This window comes from Typopeltis vanoorti, chromosome 3, assembly GCF_054136105.1.
Source record: "Typopeltis vanoorti isolate ZY-2024b chromosome 3, IOZ_Tvanoo_1.0, whole genome shotgun sequence".
Lineage (NCBI taxonomy): Eukaryota > Metazoa > Arthropoda > Arachnida > Uropygi > Thelyphonidae > Typopeltis > Typopeltis vanoorti.
In genome coordinates, this window is record NC_143551.1 from 176612314 (window position 1) to 176638352 (window position 26039).

A 26039-nucleotide genomic window follows, 5' to 3' on the forward strand; every position below is an offset into this window, starting at 1 on the left:
GGATTTGAATTTTAGGGGCAGTTGGTTGGAGGATTCGTGAGAGAGCGGTGAGTCAACTACGGTAATGACGGATGGCAGGCTCTTTTCTTGAGAATGCTTGAAGATTTTCAAGCGGAGCTGATCGCGATACGACGGCCTATGTGGAATTGAGCCTTAGCAGAATGTCCCATTGGAGAAAGTTTCCTGCGGAGCGGTAGACAGCACACAACAGTCGGAAACGATTAGAAGAAAAAGCGTAGTACATCGCCAGGCACGAAGACGGCCAAAGAATATGCAGTAAGGTAATCCAGACCTACATGAGATGGTGGCATGAAATATGAAAAGATCCGGTAATGTAAAAGTTTTTGTTCTATGTTAAAATTCGTTTAGAAGAACAAGAAATTTGTGTATACTGTAACTAAATGACACTAGTAGAGAACTTTTAAGTGAGAATTTGACTGAATTAATTAACCCCTGTGGGACAATGAAGAGTTGTTAATAGGCAGTAATTTGTCAATGGCTAGACTTGCTTAAATGAAATTTAGAATTAAGATAATTATTGATAGAGTAAATTAAAGTATAAGTGTTCAATGCGTGTTCTGTGAATAACTTGTGAAAGGAATTATATACTAGTAGTATTATGCTTAAACCTGATCTTATCCTCTCATAATTGAAGGATTTAACTTACTCTCAGATTCATTGTGATTTAGTATAACCCTTAACTTAGAGTGAATTTTGATCCATTGAGTATTTAACTTACATAACTGTAAATGTTCTATGTTTTCCAATAAACATGTTTTGAACCTTATACCTGAGTTTATGCCTGATTACAAATTCAAACCACCACTTATGAAATAGAACCTTTTTGGCGGGAAGGAATTTAGATATAATTGCTTAAGTGAGATTCATTTACGATTGCTAACTGAATCTGCACAGTGCTAGCACGAGATAAAATAACCGTGTGTATCCCTTTTAGAATTTAGAAATATTTCCCTGAACAAGAGTCTCTTCTGTTATAGGATATTGGCTGGTGCAGCAAAAAATATAAATTTTGCCAATATCCGAAGAGGAGATAGATCTGAATTAATATCTTAAGGGCACGACAGTAGATTAGAAGAAGAGTTATTATAGAGGTAGAATTACGATAACAATAAAGCAGCTGGTAGGATTTTGATTGAATAAGCTTTTAAGTAAGCAAAAGGATAGATTCAAGAAACAGTAAATTAATGTAAAATAAGATTAAACTGACTATATAATAAGATAGACATTACTATTTAACAACAGACTATTACGATTTAACAATACTGTGAATGAGATGAGATTTATTTATTTTTCTGTTTTTAATAATTGTGTGTGTGTGGGTTTTTAAAAAAAAAAAATATATATATATTATTACATAGTCTGAAAACCTTGCTCTGGAGACCTAACATGGAACTTTTTTCAAGCCATTTCAGTCCAGTGGTTAAATTCAGCCAGGGCTCTCTGGGGGCCCACTCCCAGAACTTTTTTATGCACTGGATCCAGAACATTTTTCTGTTTTGTGACTTTTCTGCCTTTACAGTTATTAAGCCTAATGCAAAACAGACAACAATAGGAGGTTATTAAGACGTGCATATGATTGATGTGGTATTAACAAAAGATCGCACTTTTTTTTTTTTTCGAAGTTTATTTTGCACTTGGTTAGACTATAATAAATTTAGTTTAATCCTTTATCCAAGTATAAGCAAACAAAGTTTGCACTTGAAAATATCTTCAGGACTGAGGTAAGGTGGTGCAACTCCGAGCAAAGGTGGATCAAGCTCTCATCACTCCTTGTCTCAGTATCTCCCATAATGCAAAGCACATCTCCTTGTGGTACTATGCATTAAGGGAAGGGCCACTACCCAGACTAGTTTCGACCTTTATTGAGGTGTATTTAAGTAAAGACCTCTCTAAAAATTAGACGATCCCGAAAGATCGCCCAACTCAGCTTTGTTCCACTCAGTGATAGGCTCACCCCGTCACCAAGGAGAACTTCTTAGCATTGGCTCTACCCAGTGGCAGGCTCACCCCGCCACCAGACTGAGCCATAATCTCAGCGGTGGCTCTACTCAGAGACAGGCAAAAACCTACCCCAAGCAGAGCTTCTCATATCCAACATGGGAGGCAGACCCAAACATGGAGATACTAAGGCAGAAGCAATAGGAGAGGTCATATTTACCTATACAAGTTGCCAAGAGGTGTACCAACTTATTGAATTACTCTGGATTTAGAGAAAGATGTTGGAAGTTTATTTTGCACTTGGTTAGACTATAATAAATTTAGTTTAATCCTTTATCCAAGTGTAAGCAAACAAAGTTTGCTTACACTTGGACTGAGGTAAGGTGGTGCAACATTCAGGACTGAGGTAAGGTGGTGCAACACCACCTTACCTCAGGGTCTGGGTAGTGGTCCCTCCTTTAATGCATAGCAGTATACATGTCTGCAAGGAGATGTGCTTTGCATTATGGGAGATACTGAGACAAGGAGTGGTGAGAGCTTGGTCCACCTTTGCTCGGAGTTGCCTGGTGTTGCAGTACCTTACCTCAGTCCTGAAGATATTTCAGGTGCAAACTTTGTTTGCTTACACTTGGATAAAGGATTAAACTAAATTTATTAAAAGTGTGCACAACTGAAAGATAAAAGCATAGCTGACAATTGAGTCGAAATGCTAACTCTTCAACTGAATTCCATATGTGAAACTGCCATTAAAACATTCATTATATATATTTCTTCGTTTTAACACGTTTACGAAATTTAGCACGTTTGGTTGAATTTTATTGCTGCTTTGGGGCAGGTGAACTCAGACACATCTAATTAATAACAATAGTTTTTAGTTAGATACTGTGTTTGCCGGTGCAACATATGGTTTTGCTTGAGTCTATACAGCATAGTTTCTGTATGAGGGGGACATGTGATTCATTCATTAGTATCGCTTTTATCCCAGTTGTCTCTAATTGCACTATTTGTTGAGAAATATATTACACAGACTGCTCATACCCTATTCACTGGCATAATAGGAGTACTTGTTTTTCTTGCTCGTTCATGCAGTGTACTGTTGGGGAAGAACGTATTATTTACCACTGCAAGTTACTATCGCCCGTTGTGAACATATTGCAAGGTATATGCAAAACTTTTATTTCTTTTTTCGAAAAGTAAAATCAAGGGCGTGAGGTATATGCGAGGGCGAGTTATATTTGAGTACATATGGTATTTCAACTATGGATAAGTACATTAGTACCTTCTTTAAACAGAAAAATAGCCTGGATGACAGTGATAATACAAAATGGGTTTGTAATGACAGTTGGGGTGTAGTTTCTGTAGAGAAAGAGGTCTGTAATGAATCCCCAAAACACAGAATTCCCATCAGTTGCATTGCGATAATAATATGCTGAACAAAAGGAAAGATTTGCTGACTTGTTCACTCGCATTCAAAGGTAAATACAATTAGTTATTTCGTAGGAACATTTTTCTGTTTTGTGACTTTTCTTCCTTTACGATAATTATACCTACTTATTCAACAATTGTTTACAGTTTTTAATGTGTATATATAAAGTCAATATCAACCGTTGCCTGATTATGAATGCATGATGAAAGGGACGGGTAGGTTTTTAGCTTCTCCAGATAGGATTCAAAGGTAAATACAATTGGTTATTTTGTATAGGGCCCCGGAACTTATTCGTTTAGAATTTAACCACTCCTTCAATCCTACTATAAACAGTATAGTGAGCTCACACCAAGTGATGAAATTCATCACCCACCTGAAGACAATCACAAACCTTCATGCCCACAGTGGAATTCGAACCTGCAACTTGTTAGTTGGAGAACAGATATGCTAGCCCCCTCGGTCAACTAGGCCAGCACAATCAGGAATGGCATCTCATTCTCACCTTCTGTTCTATTTGTAATTCTCTGTCATGTTGCCCAATTTTTGCTTATCCTCTGAATTCTGCAATTTACATTTTCTCAGCTTGTTCCCATAATCAACATTCTAATTTCTGATATTGCTTTATTTCTTCATCGCTTGACCCTCTCAAAAGTTTCTTCCACATTGCTGCAGAAAGTAGGTGACCAAATTTAAGCATAATAGTCCATGTATGGTTGACCATTTCTTTATACATTAGCACAACCACCTCCCTATATCATGTGCCCCTTATCTTAGCAGCAAGGTGCTATGTAATAAATTTTGCTCCACTTGCAACATGCTACTATCTTTAAACACCTTCATATCCCAAAAGTCATTCACCTCCTGAAGCACTCACCATGACAGTGGTATATTGTCCTGAATCACTGCACTTGAAAGTGCAAAACCTTGCACTTCTTAGAAGTAACACTGCACCCCCCCCCCCAATCCTTTGTCCAAGCTTAGTCTATTGCAGTTTTCCTGAAGGGAGTTGACATTAGCATCATTCCTTGTAATTCTCTTCAAACTTTTCATTATAACCAATTGGATATCCACTGCTAATTCAAGAAATATCATTAACAAATTAAGCAGGGAGTCCAAGAACAGAACCTGCTGGTCACTCTGCTTTCTGGGATACTGCTTCTGGTGTACATAACTTGCTAGTATCATATCATTCAAAGTGTCAATCTCATATCAATTTGAATCTTTTATCCATCTCAATCTTTCTCAGCTTGTATGCTTTAACTTGCCATACATCGTCCTATTTAAACCCTTTGCGAGGTTCAAGAATATCACTGTATATGAGTTGGTTTTATCCAAAGCATTTGTCACTTTATTACAAAATAGCAGTGAATTACTTTTGCAATCACAGCCTAAAAATCATTGCATGTACTGTGCTTTTTTTTTTTTTTTCACTTTTATCCTAGCCAGCACAATTTGTTTGCCATCCTTAACTCTACCTCCCCCCCCACCTCCTTATGGAAAATTGCATATCCTTCCATTTGTATTCTTGATTGTACATCATTCTCAGTTAATTAGGTTTCACCAATGCCAGTTATACTTTCGTATACTAATTCAATCAGTTCTACAAACTCAGCTCTTATTTTTGAATACTCCTTGCATTAGTATACAACCATAACTGTCTTACTCTCTTTGTGTTCCAGTGAAACCATCTATTCTTACTATTTGCTATACTATACCCCCTCTCTCTTTCTCTTCGCTGCTAAAAACCTTGGACCTCATTTCCCTGTATGTACCTTGTTCATATTAACTTTCTCACTTTCATGGATTCTATCACCATGCCTTTTTGTAATTGCTTCCTCATCCTTGGATCATCTTTTTGCAGCCTGCTTATGTTTCTCACTGTTTTTGATTCTTAGTCACGTTTCCTTTAAATTTTCTTTTCTGGGATACTGTCTCTGATATATATATATAACTTGCTAGTATCATAGCATGCATTCACTGTGTCAATCTCATATCAATTTTATGAATCTTTTATCCATCTCAATCTTTCTTAGCTTGTATACTTTAATGCATCATTTGCCCTGTGCACCTTCTTTTTCATCAAAGAGCAGTCCAAAATGTCCAGCACCAAACCCATCTACATGAAGCTCATTCCAACATCCAGGTTCACTTCATGCATTCACAAATTGTGCATATTTTTTTGCCTTACACAGCTCAACCAACCATGCCATTCATTCTCTGCTCAACGCAGTCCCACTTTCCCTACAACACCAATATTCTTGACAATTCACAACAGCTTCCTTGAATTTCTCTCGACATCCATTTTTCACCTTTCAATGATTTGTGTGTTATCAACCACCACTAACTCTGACACCCGTTTGTTTTCCAAGCAAAGCCTCAGTTATATGCCTCATTGTCTCACTTTGAAAAACATGTATTCTGTTATTGAAAGTTTATTTTTCACTTGGTTTGAGTATAATAAATTTAGTTTAATCCTTTATCCAAGTGTGAGCAAACAAAGTTTGCGCCTGAAAATATCTTCAGGACTGGGGTAAGGTGGTACAACACCAGGGCAACTTGTTGCAAAGGTGGAGCAAGCTACCAACACTCCTGTCTCAGTATCTCCTATAATGCAAAACACATCTCCTTGCGGATATGTCTAATGTTATGCATTAAGGGAAGGGCCACTACCCAGAACATTAGACATATCCGCAAGGAGATGTGTTTTGCATTATAGGAGATACTGAGACAGGAGTGTTGGTAGCTTGCTCCACCTTTGCAACGAGTTGCCCTGGTGTTGTACCACCTTACCCCAGTCCTGTCAGGTGCAAAATTTGTTTGCTTACACTTGGATAAAGGATTAAACTAAATTTATTATAATGTATTGTTATTCACCATACACCTAATGATTGAATCCCATTTCAGTATGTCAATCATCCTTTGATAATTTCTTCATCTTGCTCACTTCTTCCTACTCATCCATGTCAGTTATTTGTTGCAATCATGTAAATAACCTCCATACATTTCTCTTCAATTGTTTGGTTCTGTCCACTGCTGGATGAAGGTCTCCCCCATGGTTTTCCAGGCCACTCGGTTTTCTGCCTCTCCCATCCATCTCGCTTCTGCAACTTGTTCCATTTCATCCCTCCACTTTCTCGGTCTTCCTCTTTGACTTGTTCCATCCATTGGTCTCCACCTAGTCCATCTCATTAAGATCACAAACACCTGTTTGAGATCTTATCTAGATATTTGTCTTATCTCTTAATGTTATTTTTAGCATACTTCTCTTCATGAGATGTTGTGTTGTTCTGAGCATTTTTTTAGGGCTTCTGTTCAAGTCCATTTTTCTCCTTCGTATGTTAGGATAGGAAGTATGCACTGGTTGAAAGCTTTGCTTTTTAGACTCATAGGGATGTCACTTCTGAATATGCCTCTCATTTTCCCATAAGCCATCTATCCAAGGTGAATTCTTCGTTCAATCTCTTTTCTTTGGCAGTCCTCAAAGGATAACATTTGGCCCAAAATACATATAAGGTAACTTGTTCTATTTCATGGTTTTCAATTTTGACAGTTCTTTTGGTTTATATATTTATTCATCATTATTTTTGTTTTTATCTATTTATTTTTAATCCAATTACTCTGGAGGCTTCATTTAGCCTTTCTTCAAGATTATCTGCTATGAGGACAATATCGTCTGCAAATTTCAGATGATGCAGCCTTTCTCCATTTATGTCTATTCCTTTGGCTTCCCAATCAAGGCTTCTAAAGACTTTCTAATGCAGCTGTAAATAGTTTGGGAGATATAGTATCACCTTTCCGGATTCCTTTTTTGTAATGGAAACGTTTCACTGTTTTTATATAATTTAATTACAGAAATTGCATTATTGTAAATATGTTTAATGTTTCAATATATGGTTTCTCAGTTCCCTGGGTTTTGAGAACTTGTGTTGCAGATTATGAATGCAGATTTTAACCGAATCAAATTCCTTTTTGTAGTATATATAGGCCAGACATAAAGGTTTATTATATTCAATTGATTTTTCAATGAGCTGTCTTCATGTGTGAATATAGTCCAAAGTATTGTAATTCTTCCTAAATCTAGCTTGTTCAGAGGATTGCATTTCCTCAAGTTTAGATTTTATTCTATTATTTATAATTTTTGTGAAGACTATATATATGGTGGGGAGTAGGCTTTTATAGGTCTGTAGTTTTTAATTTCTTCATTTTAGACAAATTATGGACTCTGCAACCATGTTATAAATAACTATTTTAATTTCCCGATGTCTCGACCTTCATATTAAGGTCATCATCTGGAGTATATACATATATTCAAAGATAGCTACATTACATTTTACACAGTAAAATATAGATATGATTTGATCAATGGTTATTCTACTGGGATGACCTCTAGTGAAAAAATAAATAAAATAAAATAAAATAAAAATTTTAATTAAAATAAATAAGGAAATAAAATAACTACATCAAAGCTATATTCTATTTAAGATAACAACAACAAAGAAACATTCTTCTTTCATATAGATCGTTTGGTAAAAACTGACGTAAGTGAAATCTGACATTTTATGTTTTTGCAAGTGGCATTTTTATCTCTTAATCCCTATTCTTTTTAATGACTATTTCTTCCAATGTATGATTTTAATTATTTATACGTATGCTCTTACATTTTCTGTAGTTCACACATGGGGGAAAAAAATTAGATTTAAATCCTGGATTATCTATCCTATTTATACTTGACTCTTAGGAAAAGGTTAAGTGGGTCAAATATGTGCCTTCCATATTCCTGGGATTTTTAGGCCATCATTATTGTTAAGATTAGAGTGGTTGATAATCTCGCAGGCCTCCTTCAATTTACATTCATACCATGTTTTGGTGTGGTGTAAACAACAGGTGCTTTTCCAGTCTATTTTATGTAAAGTGTTCAGGGCATGATCAGACAGGAGGATAATAAAAGGATTGTGTCAATGACACAATTCTTCTATTGCAGGATAAATTCCCTCCCGATATCACAGTGCTCTTTGCACATGCACTACGCCCTGGCTATTTCGTGTGGCAAAACACTTTCTACATTCAAAAAGAAGGCACAGCTCACCTTTATCCACCCCCACCACCACCACCAATTGCTAACTTGGAACATTTTGAGCAACGTGCTATAGGTACGTTGACAATGTTTTTGCTATATGGCCCTGTGGCCGCCAGACATTAGATGCTTTCCTCAACCACCTAAACAAACAACACAAACGCATACAATTGAGATTGAAACTCGGAACACGCTTCCGTTTTTAGATACACTTGTCACACGTCTTCCGTCGAGCAGTCTTTCTTTCACTCTTTACCAGAAACCGACACATACTGACCAATATATACATGTAAACTCCTACCACCACCCAACACAAAAACTAGGTGTCATTAACACATTAAAAATAGAGCTTTGAAGATTTTCTCCAATTTGCAAGCACTTGAAGATGAATTAAAAGTGATCAGCAATACCTTTCTAAAAAAAATGGTTACAGCCAAAATACTATCCACAAAATTCTGTACAAGATGCCACTTAAAAACAAAAATTAACCAGACTACAATAAAACTTTAACTATTCCATACATTAAAGGAATATCCGACAGAATAAACAGAATACTTCAGAAGTACAACCTTAAAGCCATCTTTAAAGCTCCTGCAAAATTAAAAAAACTTACTCAACTCATCCAAGGATCCACTTCCTCCACTGGCCCACCCTGGAGTATACCATATTCACTGCACCTGTAATTTGCCCTATATAGGAGAAACAGGATGCATGATTCCCATCAGACAAAAATAATATTAACAGCACATTAAATTTAATAACTGGTGAAGCTGGCCTGTCTCTCATGCCCTGAACACTTTACATAAAATTGACTGGAAAAGCACCTGTTGTTTACACCACACCAAAACATGGTATGAACCTAAATTTAAGGAGGTCTGTGAGATTATTATCAACCACCCTAATCTTAACAATAATGATGGCCTAAAAATCCCAGGAATATGGAAGGCACACATTTGACCCACTTAACCTTTCCTTAAGATTCAAGTATTAATAGGACCATAGATAATCCAGGATCTTAAATCTAATTTAATTCCTCCCCCCCCATGTGGGAACTACAGAAAATGTAAGCATTTTCTGTAGTTCTGCATTCGTATAAATAATTAAAATCATACTTTTAAAGAAATAGCCATTAAAAAGAATAGGGATTAGGAGAATACATATAAGAAATAAAAATGCCACTTGCAAAAATATAAAATGTCAGATTTCACTCGCATCAGTTTTTACTGTAACAAAACGATCTATATGAAAGAATGTTTCTTTGTTATCATAAATAGAATATAGCTTTGATGTAGTTATTTTATTTATTTGTTTTTAATTTAATTTAATTTTTTATTTTTTTCACTAGAGGTCATGCCAGTATAATAACTGTTGTATCTGTAGCTTACTGTGTGAAATGTAATGTAGGTTGTCTTTGTATATGTGTATATATTCCAGATGATGATCTTAATATGAAGGTTGAAACATCAGAAAATTAAAATAGTTATTTATAACATGGTTGTAAAGTCCATAATTTGTCTAAAGTGAATGCTGATCACTGTGTAACACTAAAGGAAAGGAGTTTAATTTCTTCCTTATTGCCCTTTTTGAAAATTAATATTAGAAGTGAATTGTTTAAAATTTGTGGAATTTTTCTCTGTTTTAGGCATTTATTAAAGAGTTCCGTCAGCTGTTCAATGACAGAGCTTCCTCCCAGTTTTAAGAAGTATACCATAATTCCATCTTCTCCTGGGGCCTTTCCGTTCTTCATTTCCACTTCACCTTGTAAGATCTCAGGGGCATCGTATTCGTCTTCACACAAGTTATCCATAGTTGATTCTTAAATGTCTCAGTCCTTGTCTTCATAGAGTTCACTATAAAATTCCTGAATTCTTTTGATTATTGCATCTGTTTCTTATAAGTTCACAATTTTTTCCTCTTACAGCAGCTATTTCCTTTGTTCCAACTGATAATGTTTGTCTTAGGACCTTCATATTACTATTATTTTATATTGTTTCTTTAATTTTCCTAGTATTATGCGATCTAATTTCATGTTTCATCCTTTTACGTATAGTTTTACAAATTTCTGCATATTCTATTTTATTGGGGTCATTCAAATCTCTTTTCATATCTCTTCTTTTCTTCATTAGATCTAAGGTTTCCTTTCTTGGTTTTTCCTCTCTTTGGTGCCTTTTTACACCTCCTATTTCTAGTGCACAATTCAAGATAGATTTTGTTAACATTTCATTAGCATCATCAGTGGCAGTAGCTGTGTTTAACTTTTTTAGTTCATTTTTGAGTGATTCTCTATAACAGCTTTTATTGTGGTAGAAGTTTTGTAGATTCACTAAATTGAACTATTTTCTTATGAGCTTATTCTGTTCCTATTTTTTGTTGATTCATACCTTTGCCCTTACTAGTCAGTGGTCACTTCCTATATTGAATCTATCAAGCACTTTGGTATTATTTATTATATATCTTTTGTTGGAGAGGATGAAGTCTCTTTCATTATAGGTTTGTCCATTTGTTGATTTTCTTCTTGAAAAAGCTGTTCATAATAAAGAGGTTATTTTCTTCTGCAAATTCAATGTCTTTCTCCTCTTTCATTCCTCTGTCCAAATTTACCAATGGAGTTCAGATGGTTATCTCTGCTTCCGATCTCGGCATTAAAGTCGCCCATTATAATTATGTAGAATTCTTTAGAATTATTTAATGTGGATTCTAATGTTTCATAGAAATCTATCTCTTCATCTGCATGGTCCATGGTTGGGGCATATATATATATATATATAATTTTCAGTTAGTATCATTTATTTATGAAGAGACTTAGTTCAGCTATTCTTGGTGTTATTTTATTAACAAATAGGACATTGTTCTTTAGTGTTGTATTTATTAGGAATCCTACACCACCAGTTGAGTTTCTTTCACATTCACAGTGGTAGAGTAGATGTCCATGTTTTAATTGCACGAGAGTTTCTTCTCATCTCTGATAGGCCCACAACGTCCCATTTTATATAGTTCAATTCCTTCATCAGTTCTTCCAGTCTATCATCATCCTGTAGAGATCTGCAGTTATATGTTCCTACTAATATCCTTCTGCTGTTGTTCATTATAGGTGGTCTCATTGTAGATACTGGAGACTGTAGCATATTTTTCGACCTAGACTCTAAGTCCAGGATGCATCCCTTTTTATGCTGGGCAATGGATGAGTGATTATGTAATTTTCCTACTTGTTTCATAATTTACATTGTCCTCGTGTGTGTGGAGGGGTATTTGGCCTTATAGCACCGTGGGTTGGTGCCTCACAATAGTGCAGAGAAGGGACCAGTCTACAGATAAAATAACAGATGTATATTACATGAAGTAAGGCATGGTCATAAGGTCATCCTAATAACGCCATACATTTCATTTCATTCTAATTTTTACCATATGGCTGATTTCTATTTTTTGAGATTTTGATTTTTAAGATTTGCAAGACTTTTCTTCCTCCATATTTGAGCATTTCTGGTCTTATATCATTTGCATCAGCTGCCCTTCTACATTCTGGTTTCTGATGGCCATTTTTACCTCAAGGATTGATATGCACTGCTGATTGCATACCTCTTGAATATTTCCAAGCACAGATTCTATGTTTACTCACTTAATAATCTTTCAAAGTACTTCTTCTAGGCTTCTAGAATATCTTATCTTTAGTTTTTAAAACAACTTTATCACTTGGCTCTATTCACTGTAGTCTTCCCTTCATTTCAGTAGCTCTAGAATATTTTAATACTCTCATGATATTTGTCTTCTATATTCTTACTACTTTACCCATGACTTTTGTTTAGTTGCTGTTATTCATAGCATAGCTCTCATACATTTTTCTCTGTACTCTCTCGGGTATCTGTAACTTAATTGTTAGGAAGTTTTTTTTTTCCTCCCATAACTGCCATTTTAACTTCTTTGGCCCACATTTTTTTGTTCTTACAGACATTGTGTCTCTAGCCAAATCCCTTAATGCGTTCTTTGGATTTTGCAGTTAAGTCTTCATGGTTCAGTTCTTGCTTTCATTTTTTCATGAATGATACTATTATTCAGGTCTCCAAGGAGTCAAAAGACTCATTGTGGGAGGTCCTTCCTAGGAAACAGTCTATCATACCACTCCTTGAACTCATTGACCGTTCTTGCGCTCACCACCACATCAGGCAATGCATTCCATGGTTCACCACCCTCCATGCAAAGAAATCACTCCTCACCCTCTTGCTCACAGCTTCCTTTTGTAACTTCCAGGGATAGCCCCTTATCATCGCTCCTTCCTGATGTTCCACCAAGTGAAAGAACTCCCCAGTGTCAACCTTGCAACTACCTCTCAACAGTTTGTCTTAATCATATCACCTCTCCTTCTATCCACCAAACTCTGCAGTCCACATTCCCTCAGCTGATCCTCATAACTAACATTGTACAGTCCTGAAACCATCTTTGTTATCTGTCTCTATACCCTTTCCACAGTTAATTTATCCCCTTCAAATCCTGGGGACCAAATTTGAAAACAGTAGTCTAAGTATGGTCTGATCAGGGTCTTATACAATGGAACAATAACTTTTTTTTTATCTCTGCAGGTCAGTATCCCTCTCAGTATTGCAGCAATCCTCTGGGTTACCTTTACCACCTTTACAATATGTTTCCTGAATTTCAGTTTTCTATCAAACATCACTTCCAGATCTCTTGTCTCCCCTACTTCCTCCAATCGAGTATGCAGCCTCCCATCAATATATCCCAAACTTCAAGACTTTACATTTTGCTGCATTAAACTGACACCCCCATTCATTTGCCCATCTGTCTAGTTTATGCAAATCCTCTTGCAGAGCTGCCACATTTGCACTATTACTAATAACCCTTCCCAGCTTTACATCATCTGTAAACAACTGAATATCCCATTGCAATCCATTGACAATGTCATTGATATAATGATTAAACAATACAGGTTCCAGTACTAGTCCCTTTGGGACCTCACTTGTAACCTTCTGTCTCCTTGATATTGCTCCACCATACACAACTCTGATACCTATCAGACAGCCGATGACTCTTTTATCAGCTTATGTGGCACCCTGTCAAATTTGCAAAATCCAAAAAAAGGCAGTATATGCGTTTTCTCTCATCAACTGCCCTTGTCACTTCATTATAAAAGGCAATCATATTACTAAAGCAAGAGTGCTCCTTAACAAATCCATGTTGACTCTCACAGATACCATTACCCTCATCTGCCCAATGCTGTATACAGTCCCTCACCAATTTCTCCAAGAGCTTAACAACTACTGATGAAATACAAATGGGCCTATAGTTACACATCCATTCTGCTACTGCCCTTATGCAATGACACTATCTTACCTTCCTTCCATTCCTTGGATACCTTTTCTGTAGCCAGACTTTCCACTTCTCCACTGGCCTGGCTTTTCATTGAAAAGCCAGGCCAGTGGAGCTGTCACTTTATCACATTCTCTCAAAACCCGTGGTGAAATACCATCCAGTCCCACAGCTTTACTGACATCCAGAGTACTCAGTATTTGGAACACACTCTCCTCTTGCACCTCTAAACCTCGAACCTGCCCTATCCCTTTAGTATTAAAACTTACTTCTCCAAAATGAAATACTCTTAATAAAGTATTTATTGAACAACTCCACTATATCCTCTGCATCAGTCACCCTATTTCCATTTCTATCCCACAATGTCATTTCTCCACAATCGTTTCTCCTCCTACTGGCCACATAGCTAAAAAATTCCCTAGGATTTTCTTTGGATTTTAGTGCCAATCTCCTCTTATTCCAGTTTCGCCTTCCTTACCATACGAGTTTTATATTCTTAATGCATCTGCTCTCCACCTGTCTCCTTATCTCTTCCATAACCTCTTTTTCACCTGCAGTTCCTGTTTGATATTGTTTGTCATTCACTTTACACCAAATTGTGTCCTCTTCTTCACTCATGGAATATAGCTTACTATTGCTGCTAACAAATATTCCTTCACAATTTCCCAAGCACTAATGATATTCTGGCCTTCCAGTTCTGCCCTCCATGGAACTGCCCAAGTTCATATCTAAGACTATTATAATCATCTGCCTTATAATTCCACACATGTTCCCTTCTCTTTTGATACTCCTGTATGTCTATTTCATTTTCCAAGTCAAAATCCCACATGGTCACTCTCTCCAACTGAGGGGAGGGATGTCATCTCAGTTATTATCAGCTCTTCTGATGCTGCCAAATACAAACCTCTTGTTCCCTCTATTACATGTTGCCTAAGACATCTCTCTCTCTCTCTCTCAAGAATTCCAGAAATTCCATTCCCTTGTTACTACATGCATTTTCCTCTTCCCAACTTATACTGCTGTAGTTAAAATCTCTCATAATAATCACTCTTCTTGCACTTGCCAAGCTCAACTGCCTAAACATCTCCTTGGCTTGTAGCAACACCCCACTAAATATTTGTATAGTTTAGGATACAGTTCATCTGTAGGTGCTGCTGGACTTTAATTCTTTACAAAACTTTTTACATATTTTTGTGTCAGTGTAAATATTCATTTTTATTTTGCTTAAAACCAAGTGATGATCACTTGCAATTTCTCATAGCATAATCAATAGGTTTTATGTTCTGTATAAATTTCTGCATATTTTTGTGTTAAAACATTTTGTTAATGATGACCTTTCTGTATCCTGAACAGAAATCTGGTGAGTACTTACCATTATTTGCTTTCCCTTTTCTCCAAATGTTCTCGAACACTTCTGTATGCCTGTGATTCATTACCTATTCTTGTTTTGATCTCCAACAAAGACTAGCTTTTCTGGTTTCTTTATTCCAGATGTCTTCTCTGACTTGATCCACCTCTTCCTTAGTAGAACCTTCTGTGGGCCCATAGGCACAAATAAGTTCATTGTCCAATTCTCTCATTTTGAAATTTGTCCACATTACTCTACTTGAAACTGCCTACCAGTTGAGAAGTTTACGTTTCGTGTTGATTGCTATTGCTTCTACTTCTTTTCCTGATCTCTGTTGCCAAAATATAACATGTTATATATTATTTAACAGGATCTCAGTTTCTCTTCAATTTTTACCCTACTTCCACGACAGAGACTGCAGTTTTGTTTAACTGTTCAACTCCAGCCGCAGTCAAATTTCATGTCATAGTCATGTTTGCATCAGATTTAAGCCAATACAGAATACTGTTTGATTAGCTAAGTCCCAAATTATCAGTCCATCTTCATTTGTTTTAGTACATAGTGGATATCTAATAATGGGATGCACCATATGAGAGTGAGGATCAGATATTTGATAAGTAGCTGCAATTGGTTTTCTACATTCCTTAAATGCTATGTGGAGGTCTCCTTTCTAGTTATCTGGCTCTGATCCTTAGTGACTCCTCAAGTTTCAGAGTAATGACGGTTACTCTGAAACTTGTTTTCTTCTGTGAGAAAGTGTCTTCTGTTTGCTGAACTTCAACTTTTCTTGTGTATGTTTTCACCAGATGAACTAGTTACACTTTTTTAAATAAATAAGAATAATTTACTCTATTTTTGTTTCTTTTGGCTTAGCCATATCAAACTCATAAATAATATTTTAATCACATAAGTGTCAGGATAAAGATCTTGAAGTTTTAGTAGATAGGAAGTTGAAGTTTAAGGCCTATATAGCAAATACTGCAAATACAAATTTTATTTACCTAAAATAATTTAGGTGGTAGATAATTTTTGCCCCATTGTGTGAGACTGCTGTCCCATTTATTGGATTCCTGAAGTAGAATTCCTTGTTTGGTCTCTAGACCAAGATGCCTAGCTTCTTTAACCCTTACTACCTGTGGTGCGCTACTTTTTCTATGCATTTGCCAAAAAAAATAAAGAATAAAAGATAATTATATTAAAAAAAAATTTAACTACAGTTGGTCAGGTCTTTACCATATTAAACATTAAAAACAGCCATACCTAATACATTCAAAGACTGATGCTTGCATTTTTCAAATTTCCTTTCTGATTATTAACAAAACATTTTCCTATTTTATGTTCAGTAGTTATTGCCCTCATCATTAATCAGGATTTGTTTACAATTAGTTTTATACTATATATATTGTTTTATCACAAATTCAGTTTTTTTTGTTCCCAATACTGCTTAATTTTCCTGTATCTGCCCTTAGCATACACTTCTCAGAATTCTTGTATTCCACACTTGGCTTTTGCATTTATAGTGTTGTACTTTCAATACCATCAGTGTTATCATCTTTAATATAATTTCTGGGGGATTTTTAATTTTACATTATAAACAGAATTAAATGATATACAAAAATTATGAGGAGAAAATAACTATTTTACACCAGAGCAAATGATCTTCTAAAAATTGCAAACATTTTTTTTTTTAATTACTCATGGTGAATACTCATGTTTGGTATGGATAATAGATTGACAGAATCAGATATTAATCATCTGCCTTACCTCTCAGAATGCTCAATCTCTTTATATGAAATATAGAACTATTACCACTGAAAACTTTTATTTCAAAAAAATAAATAAAAAAATAAAAAAAATCAGTGAATTTCATTTCAATATTTATTTACTCTCTCTCTTTAGGAGCCATTGGAAGTTACTAAACTTTTTGGGCTACGTGGTATTCAGGTAATGGTTACTCTTTTGTGTGTGTGAATTAATGTTGTGTGTGTATTTCTATGCTTATTTTAATATAATGGACACTATTTTTCTATGATATGAAGAAGAAAAATGAGGCTGTGCAAATTGTTATTCTGTTTTTGAGATGTGATAATACAGAATTAAGAAAAGAGGGGTGGGGGGGGGACTTGCAAGCTGTGTATGAGAAAATAGATGCGAGTTTTGGATTTGTGGAGTGAGTTAGATCCATTCAAGAGATTTGATTCTAGGTAGCATAGAAACTCTTTGAAAGCAATAATCGTAACAATATCTTATATATATCAGTGAATTTGACTCTTGTGTGAGCAGCTACTAACAGGATGAAATATGTGGTCGGGTGCTGCTACACACCTGGTAGTTCAGTTGCTGGGGGATGATGAAATCACCAAATTACCCTAAATGTGTGTAATCATTATGAATAACTTAAATGATCCAAACATTGATATAGCAGAGAAAACTGATGAAGGAGAATTTACTGAGTTATTGCAAGACACTTTCTCAATTAGCATGGGAAAGAGGTAACTTGTCAAAGAGTGTGTTACCAGTTAAGGATTTTGCCATTAGTTTGCACCAGAGATTGTGTTGTACTGACTGGGAAGTAGCTAAGTATACAGATATTCTAGTTAGGACTGATTACATGTTAACTACAAGCTGGAAATTATAACTCTCAGGAAAATACTATGTTTGATCTCAGTTACTGAGTGGGAAGGATATCAGCAGTGTACACCTTTTACACAACTTGCAGGATGACTTTCATTCTTTTCTTCACACCCTGCACTCTAGGTAATCTCCTCTTTATTAATCTGCTAAAATTCTCTCACTAACTTAGTCTCTATCAAATAACTTCTTTTCTGCCTGTCCACTACAGTCAGTAATTTTCATGTTCTCAACCTCTTCCCATAACATTCCAAAGTTCAGATGTAGCCATAGTTACTTGCTTGAACTATCTCCAATTTCTAGAACACAGCAAACTAGGTGACCAAATTTGAGCACAATAGTTCATATGTGGTCTGATCCATTGGCTTGTATGTTTGTACAGTTATTTCTGCTTATCATAGCATCAGTGTGCTGTGTACTTGCAGTGTGTGTGATTTATAAACTTGATCATTGTTAATTATTATCCTAATCCTGAATCTACCATCTCCTGAAGCACAGTTCCAGCAATAGAGTATACAGCATTATATCATTGCCTTTCAGAATGCAACACTTTGTGTTATATTGATATTAAAACTGTAACCAGTTATTTGTGCCTATGAACCCACAGAAAGTTCTAAGGAAGAAGTGGATTTTTATTTATTTTTATTTTTTGAGTCATTCGAGCAGGCAACTGACATAAAGAAAATGGGAAAGTGATTCTTGTTGAAGATCTAAACAGCAGAGTAGGAAATGAATCCCACTAGGCATACAGAAATATTTTGGAAAAATTTGGAGAAAAGGGACAAAGCCAATAATAATGGTAAACATCTCTTGGATTTCTGCTCAGGATTCAGACTAGTCATTACTAACACCATGTTCCTACATAAAGATGTGTGCAAGTTCATATGGATAGGAGATGCAAGAGAAAAGAAAAGCCTCATTGACTATGTTATGTTATTGGTGATATGCTGGTATAGTGCACAAGAGTATATGGAGAATTTGAAATTGGAAGCGATCATTTAGTTTTAAGTAGGATAAAAATCACATTGAAAAAAACAGTATGTAAGAAAGTTTTCAAAAGAACTAAAGTTGAGTAGCTTTTACAAGTAAACTGCAGGTTGAACTGTGCATACATTATTCAGGAAAATAAAAAAAAATTTGAAAACAAAAGCAAACCTGATGCCTTTAAAGAATAAGATTTTTGCAAGTTTACTTGAGAAGAGGCTGAGAAAAATTTTAGAACAAGGTGGGTTCAAGCCAAATAGAACAAATCAAAAATGTCAAATGAAATTCTACAGGCCAAATAGAGCTTGTCAAGATCAGATTTCTACTTTACCACAAATGGTTGAGAAATACTGGAAATATAACAATACCTGTATTTAAGTTTTGCAAATCCGAAAAGCATATGGCAAGGTGCCTAGAGAAAAGCTTTTCTAAATACTTCAGTTATGTGCAGTAAGTGGAACATTATACAGAGTAATACATAGTTTATATTTAAGATGTAAGTCAGCATCTAATAAGGGAAGTACATGAAGATGATTTGATGTAGAATCATGTATATATGAGTTGCATACTATCTCTGCTCTTATGCATCATCTATATAGATCGTGTTATGAAAGAAATCGGCATTAAACTTTTCATTAGAATAGAGATATCAAACTTAGCTCTTTTGTTTTACATAGATGATATTGTACTTCTAAACACATCCAGTACAAGTCTCTGGTGTTCTCTAACTAAATTAAATAACAGCTGTAACAAATTTGGCATAAAAATAAACAATAAAATGACCAAAATTATGAAAATAGGCAGGAATATAGAAAATGTCAGCAGAATTCTCGTTGGAGAACCTATAGAACAAGTAAAATATTTCAGAATGCACATGGAAATAGACAACAGAAAACACAGAGCTGGTATTGTGGGTAACAGTTTTATAAATTTTTATGGAATAAAAGAGAAATTAGCCAAAGCACTAAACTAGCAGTATACAGGACAGTGTTCAAACCAGTTTTAAGTTATGGATTTGATAGTTGGGATAAAAATAAAGCACTTGACCAAAGACTAGAGACCACAGATATGAGAGTATCTGTGGTCTCTAGAAAAAGATTAAGTGAGTGAACAGATGTCATTAATCACAGAATCATATTAAAAATGAAGATATTAGGAAGGAAGAACTTAACATATCATTCAATTATGCATGAGTACAACTAATGATAGATGGCATGGTCACTTAGAATGGAAGAGGAAAGGTTAGCAGAACAGGTGTGATGCCAAGATGGTAGGAAACAGACCCAGAGGAAGACTAAGATCACGATAGATTGATTCAGCCCGAAGTGCCTTAGAATATTGAAATGTTATTTAGAAAACAATAGTGCTGACAAGTAATAGACTAATTTGGAGGGGAAAACATGAGTTGCTAGATTAGTAATAACATGAACTTAATCATGTATTACTGTCATAGGGGCCTGTTACATCTCTTGAGGGTACATACAAGCAAATGATGAGGATGAACTATAACTATTCATTTATCCAAACTAAAAGCCTATTTCATTTTGAAGTTAGTTGGCAGCAGCATCAGAAGACTCAGTGATAGAAACTCAGTTCTCTTATTTTTCTTGTGTTAAAAGTTTTTTTTACCTTAGTTCTTCTATACATTAACGATACCAAGAAATTATATAATTGGTTTAATCCTTTACCCAAGGAAGCAAAATAGAGTTTTGTACATGAAATATATTCATGTCTGAGCTACTTGTATATAGAGGCTAATGATTTCACATCACTTGCTTTATGTAAACAGTTTTTTACCTTGGGTTTATTATACAAGGGATGTTCAAAAAAAGATCAAACTTTTTAAATAGCGTGCCAACTGGCACAGAGAGCACACTGTGACTACTGAGTACATCTAGCAGCAGGTTTTGACAAAAAAATTGTCAAAACCTGAAGTGAGCATGTGCACAAGCTGTTCATTGGATTACTGACAAAGTGTCAATGAAAGAACATATGTGTGAGTGAGTGAAACTTTGCAAACTTGGAAAAAAAATTTACAGAGCCATTTCAGTTGCTTAACCAAGCATACAGGGAGGACTGGATGAGCCAAATGCAGTGCTATGAGTGGTTTAAGCATTTTAAAAGGACAGCACGTCGGTTGGTGAAGGAAGGACGACCTTCCACATTAACAGACGACAACCATGTCGAGAGAGTTTATGCTCTGATTTGTGGAAATCATTTAACTGTCCAAGAAGTTGCTGATGAAGTGGGCATCAGCATAGGATCTTGCCATCAAATTTTGACTGAAAAACTTCAGATGTGTCATGTCAGTGCAAAATTCGTGCTGCATTTGTTGATTGACAATCAGAAAGAGAACTGTGTTGAAAGCAGTCAGGAACTGCTTGTCAATGCAAATTGTAATGAAAACTTTCTTAAGAACATAACAGGAGATGAGACGTGGGTTTATGGCTATGATCTTGAAACCAAGATGCAATCATCGCAGTGGGTGTGGAAAGTTTCTCCTCGACCAAAAAAGGCACCGATGAGTGAGTCAAAGTTCAAGGTGATGTTGGTTGTGTTTTTTGATTGGAAAGGCATTGTCTATTATGAATTCGTACCAGGAAGTTTTAGCGCATTTGAGGGATGCTGTGTGCAGGAAGAAGCCTGAATTGTGGGAAAACCAGACTTGGATGTTGCACCTTGACAGTGCACCGGCTCACACATCGCTCCTCATCCTCAGTTATATGGCATAACATCAGACATCTGTTGTGCCTCATCCACCCTATTCTCCAGACTTGGCCCCCCAGCAGACTTTTTCCTGTTTCCCAAACTTAAAACCACTTTGAAAGGACGTAGTTTCCAAACCATAGAAGAGATTCAGGAAAATGCAATAAGAGAACTGCATGTCATCACAGAAAGTGCATTCCAGGAAGCATTCGAACAATGGAAGAAATGTTGGGAACGGTGTATCTCCAGTAGAGGAGGGGGGGGGGACAATGCTTAAAATGTTGTAAAATGAGCAATGAAGTCTTTATAGCAAATGTTCGGTCTTTTTTTTTTGTTGTTTTGAACACGCCTTATATGTTAAAGATACCAAGAAATGATATACTTGATTTTAATCCTTTTCCTTAGGAAGCAAAACAATGTTTTGCACTTGAAATATATTCATGAGCTACTTATATATGTACGTATGTATATATATATGTGTGTATGTATGTTACGGTTAAAGTGATAAATCCGGTTATTATTAATAATTAGAATTAATCACTTTAACCGGTTAAAGTGAATAATTCGTAGAAGAGTCTGGTAAATGTAATAAAAACATGTTTACAGGTTTTATATATAGGTTTTCATAAAATTTCTTTGCCTAGGGGCATCAATAATCTCGCACCAGCCCCTAGGGGGCATCAATACTTTCGGACCGGCCCTGTAGATAACCATAATTGACAAGCCCTGGAAGAAGTACTGATTACTACGTTAATAGGAGAGGTTGCTTTTTTTCTTATTTACATCAGTCGCTACTGAGTGTGTACATTTCTCCACATTTCATTGATTTTATGTACCCATAAGCATAATGGGAGATTTAGAAATAATGAGAACATGATTTAACAACCAAGTTAATATGTTGAGATCGAAAAAAGGGACAAATAATCAGTTATTTACAAGAAAAGAGTATTATTCGTTTTTAGCGAAAGTTAAAAAGAAGAAAGATAAAGTTTCCGGCAAAACACCCGAAGATTATCAACGGTTATCAAGATTTGATATCGTAAAAATTGGAAATGTTGAAAAACTCGTAGTACCTGTTAAAAATGAAAGAGATCCGATTATGTATTACACTTTCTTGGAGGAAAATTTTAAGTTAATTCATGACACTCATATTGCCATCGGTCATGGAGGACGAAACAGAATGATGAAAGAGCTTAAAGAGAAGTATAAGAACATCACAGTTGAAATTGTTATGATATATTTGAATCTTTGTGAACCCTGCCAAAAGAAATTGAGCATTCCAAAAAAAGGGCTCGTTTTTAAACCAATTAAAAGCAGCGAATTTAATTCTAGATGTCAGATTGATTTAATTGAGATGCAGTCACAAGCTGATGGCGATTATAAATTTATAATGGTTTATCAAGACCATCTTACGAAATTTGTTCAACTTAGAGCTTTGAAAACAAAATGAGCTGCAGAAGTTGCACGTCATTTATTGGATGTATTCACAATATTTGGAGCCCCATGCATCTTTCAAAATGACAATGGCCAGGAATTCTCAAATAAAATTATTGAAGAAGTCCTCGGAATGTGGAATGAGCTTAAGATTGTTCATGGGAAACCACGACAATGTCAATCACAAGGCTCGGTTGAAAGAGCAAACCAAAGCATTGAAAAAATGTTATCCACATGGCTTGAAACAAATTAAACAACAAAATGGTCGGAGGGGGTAAAATTTATTTGGTTTATGAAAAACAGAGCACATCACTCTGGAATAGATCACAGTCCCTATGAAGCTATGTTTGGCTGTAAAGCTAAGGTAGGTTTGAAAACATACTTACCAGTCGATACCTTGTCAGAAATCATGAGTGAAGAAGATTTCGAGATGATATTAAAAGATCAAACTAATAAGGATGTTGAATGTGAGAAGATAATCTCAGAGAGGGAAAGCGGTATTAGGACAGAAAACGATGACAATGTGGAAGTGGAAATAGATGTTACGAGTGATGACTTATCTGTTGGAGATCCAAACAAAAACAGAAATAAGAGTGTTAGCCAAATCGAAAGAAAACTTTTTTCTGAAACAGGAACAATCGACAAGGAAGATAACAAAATAAAAAGTATAGCTAATGTTGAATTAGAAAATAACGAAAAAAGTAAGGAAAGTACTTCTTTTGCACCCAATGAAATTGCAGAAAAAATTCAAGAATCTCGAAACTCTGCTAAGCAGTCACTTAAGAAGCAAGTTGAAAAAATGTTAAGGCTTTCAGTGACTAAGTTTCCAATTGCAAATGTAGGAGAAAATATTCAGATAAGAATTCCAGAAGTAGACAGGGCTAAGATCGATAACCGGAATGTTATAGCTGTTATAATTTCTATTGAGAATGAAACCTATATAAATTAGGTACAAAATATGGTATTTTAAACCACAACTCTATTTGAGAAGCAAATTTACCATTTGTAAGGAAACTTTTACTTCAGTTAATGAAGTTCCTGGTATTTAGATAAGTCTAAGAGAATGTGCCAGCAAGAATTCTAATTTAGGTGGTCAAGGTTTCCAATATTGCAATTGTACAGCCCATTCTAACTCAAATTGCTGCAAATGTAAAAAGTCAGAAATCCTTTGTAATTCCAAGTGCCACAGAGGTCTTTCCTGCAAAAATAAGTAATTGGTTTTTTTACCAGACAACAATATAATGTATTTATCTCCTTTTCTCTCTGCTATTAAATAAAATATTTTTTTATAAAACATGTTTTTATTACATTTACCAGACTCCTCTAGGAATTATTCACTTGAACAGGTTAAAGTGATTAATTCTAATTATTCACTTTTCGGCCCAGCCTTCTTCAGCTGACATTATAAAAGGAAAAAAAAAGTCTTTTTTTTTTTTTTTCCATAGTCTTTTAACCCTCAATGTTTAGTGTTTTATCTTTTATAATGTCACCTGAAGAAGGCTGTTACAGGCCGAAACTAGTAGTGTGTTTATATTAAAACCTTTTTACTTAAATCTCGGTTCTAGTCATTTAATTCTTCATAAAACTATGTATGTTAACTGAGTCAATGATCATTCTGTCATCTGTAACCTTCATGACGAGGCTTCTATTATCAATAATAAAAGAAACTTCAACAAGACACTAAAGAGGATCGGACTAAACATCAACAGGTTGGTCTTCTTAAAACGTTGCAAATTCCATGCTGTCTTTCCTAAATTTATATGCTTTAAAGAAAACATAACAACTGAACGTGCGAAGAGAATCTATCATAAAGCTAAATTAGACCTACTGTCTGAAAGAATATCGGATGCTAAACGCACTCTCGCTTTTCTTTTCAATAAAAAAAGAACCATAGCTGAAAAACTGGAAGAATCTCTAGATAATGAAAGTTGGCATACCTTTAATACATACTGTGAATCTCAAGCAGCAGAATACAATATGATATTTACCAGACTTAACAAAGTAAATCTTATAAGTAAATTTGAAACATTAAAGAGATTACAAAATAAGAGGAACTCAAAACCACACATCAATAAGTATGAAAATTGTGAGAGTGTGAATGTAGAAAGTGTGAATGATAGTATAAATGGTTTCTCAGAGAACAAAAAAGATGAGATAGATGCATTGAGTGAGATCGCGTTGTTGAATAGTGCGATAGAAAGAGCAAAACAGCAGCTAGAGTGTATGAACAAAAGTAGACTGAATGAAACCAACCAATAATAAAGGTATGACAGGAAAAATAGACGTATGAATGTGAACATGAACAAAATGAAGGATAGAGTGCTGTATGGAGACTCGTTAGTACGAGGTGTGTTAGTAGAGGATTTGACAAAATCGTACCAACCTGGTGCGACCATAAAGGACGTAACTGCGTCTATTAGAGAGCAAAAGGAAAGGGTGAAAGAAATGATTGTTGTGGCAGGTACGAATGATTTGAAAGGAGATAAAATGGAAATGATAAAAGACCTGAATGAATTGTTTGAGGTAGCAAAAGAAAAGAGTGAGAGAGTTAGAATGATTAGTCTTTTGCCACGGTATGACAGTGAAATGTTTAAAAGGAGGGCTATAATTGCGAATGACTTTATGCGTGGGTTATGTATGACGAGTGGTGTGGAATTTGTGGATGTGTGGAGTGAGTTTGATGGGCGAAAGGATCTATATAAGATGGATGGCTTGCATTTGAATGGTTACGGTGTAAGAAGACTTGAGAAAGTGTTGCTGAATGTAGTGGATGTGCAAATTCAGGGAAACTAGATTTGTTAGGGGGGGGAGTAGAGATACAGTCCTTATGGAGGCAGTTGAATGTAAGAATGATTATAATATGCCAGAGCAAATAAGGACAACAAATCTGAGTGGGATAGTTAATATAAGGCATCAAGATAGGGTTGGGGCTAATGGGGGTCTTAAATTCATGTACACTAATGCTAGGGGTATTAGGAACAATAAGGAAGAGTTTTTGGCCATGGTTGGCACTTCCAGACCACAGGTTATAGGTATTAGTGAAACATGGCTGACTGTAGATGATATAACTAGTGGGATTGAATGTGATGGGTATAGTGTGTTCAGGAATGACAGAGAGAATAAAATGGGGGGAGGAGTATTGTTGATGATAGCTGATG

The 26039-nt window shown here is 35.5% G+C and overlaps 1 protein-coding gene across 5 annotated transcripts in view; it reads left to right on the top strand.

Moving 5' to 3' along the window:
• LOC150108763 (protein O-linked-mannose beta-1,2-N-acetylglucosaminyltransferase 1-like) overlaps window positions 1–26039 on the top strand; it is a 603478-nt gene that overhangs the window by 451996 nt on the left and 125443 nt on the right. For all 5 annotated transcript variants that reach the window (XM_090416229.1, XM_090416227.1, XM_090416226.1 and 2 more), the window contains one exon: window positions 17026–17070. In XM_090416229.1, coding sequence (XP_090272355.1) covers window positions 17026–17070 — 45 coding nt within the window. The remainder of the gene's footprint in view (window positions 1–17025; window positions 17071–26039) is intronic.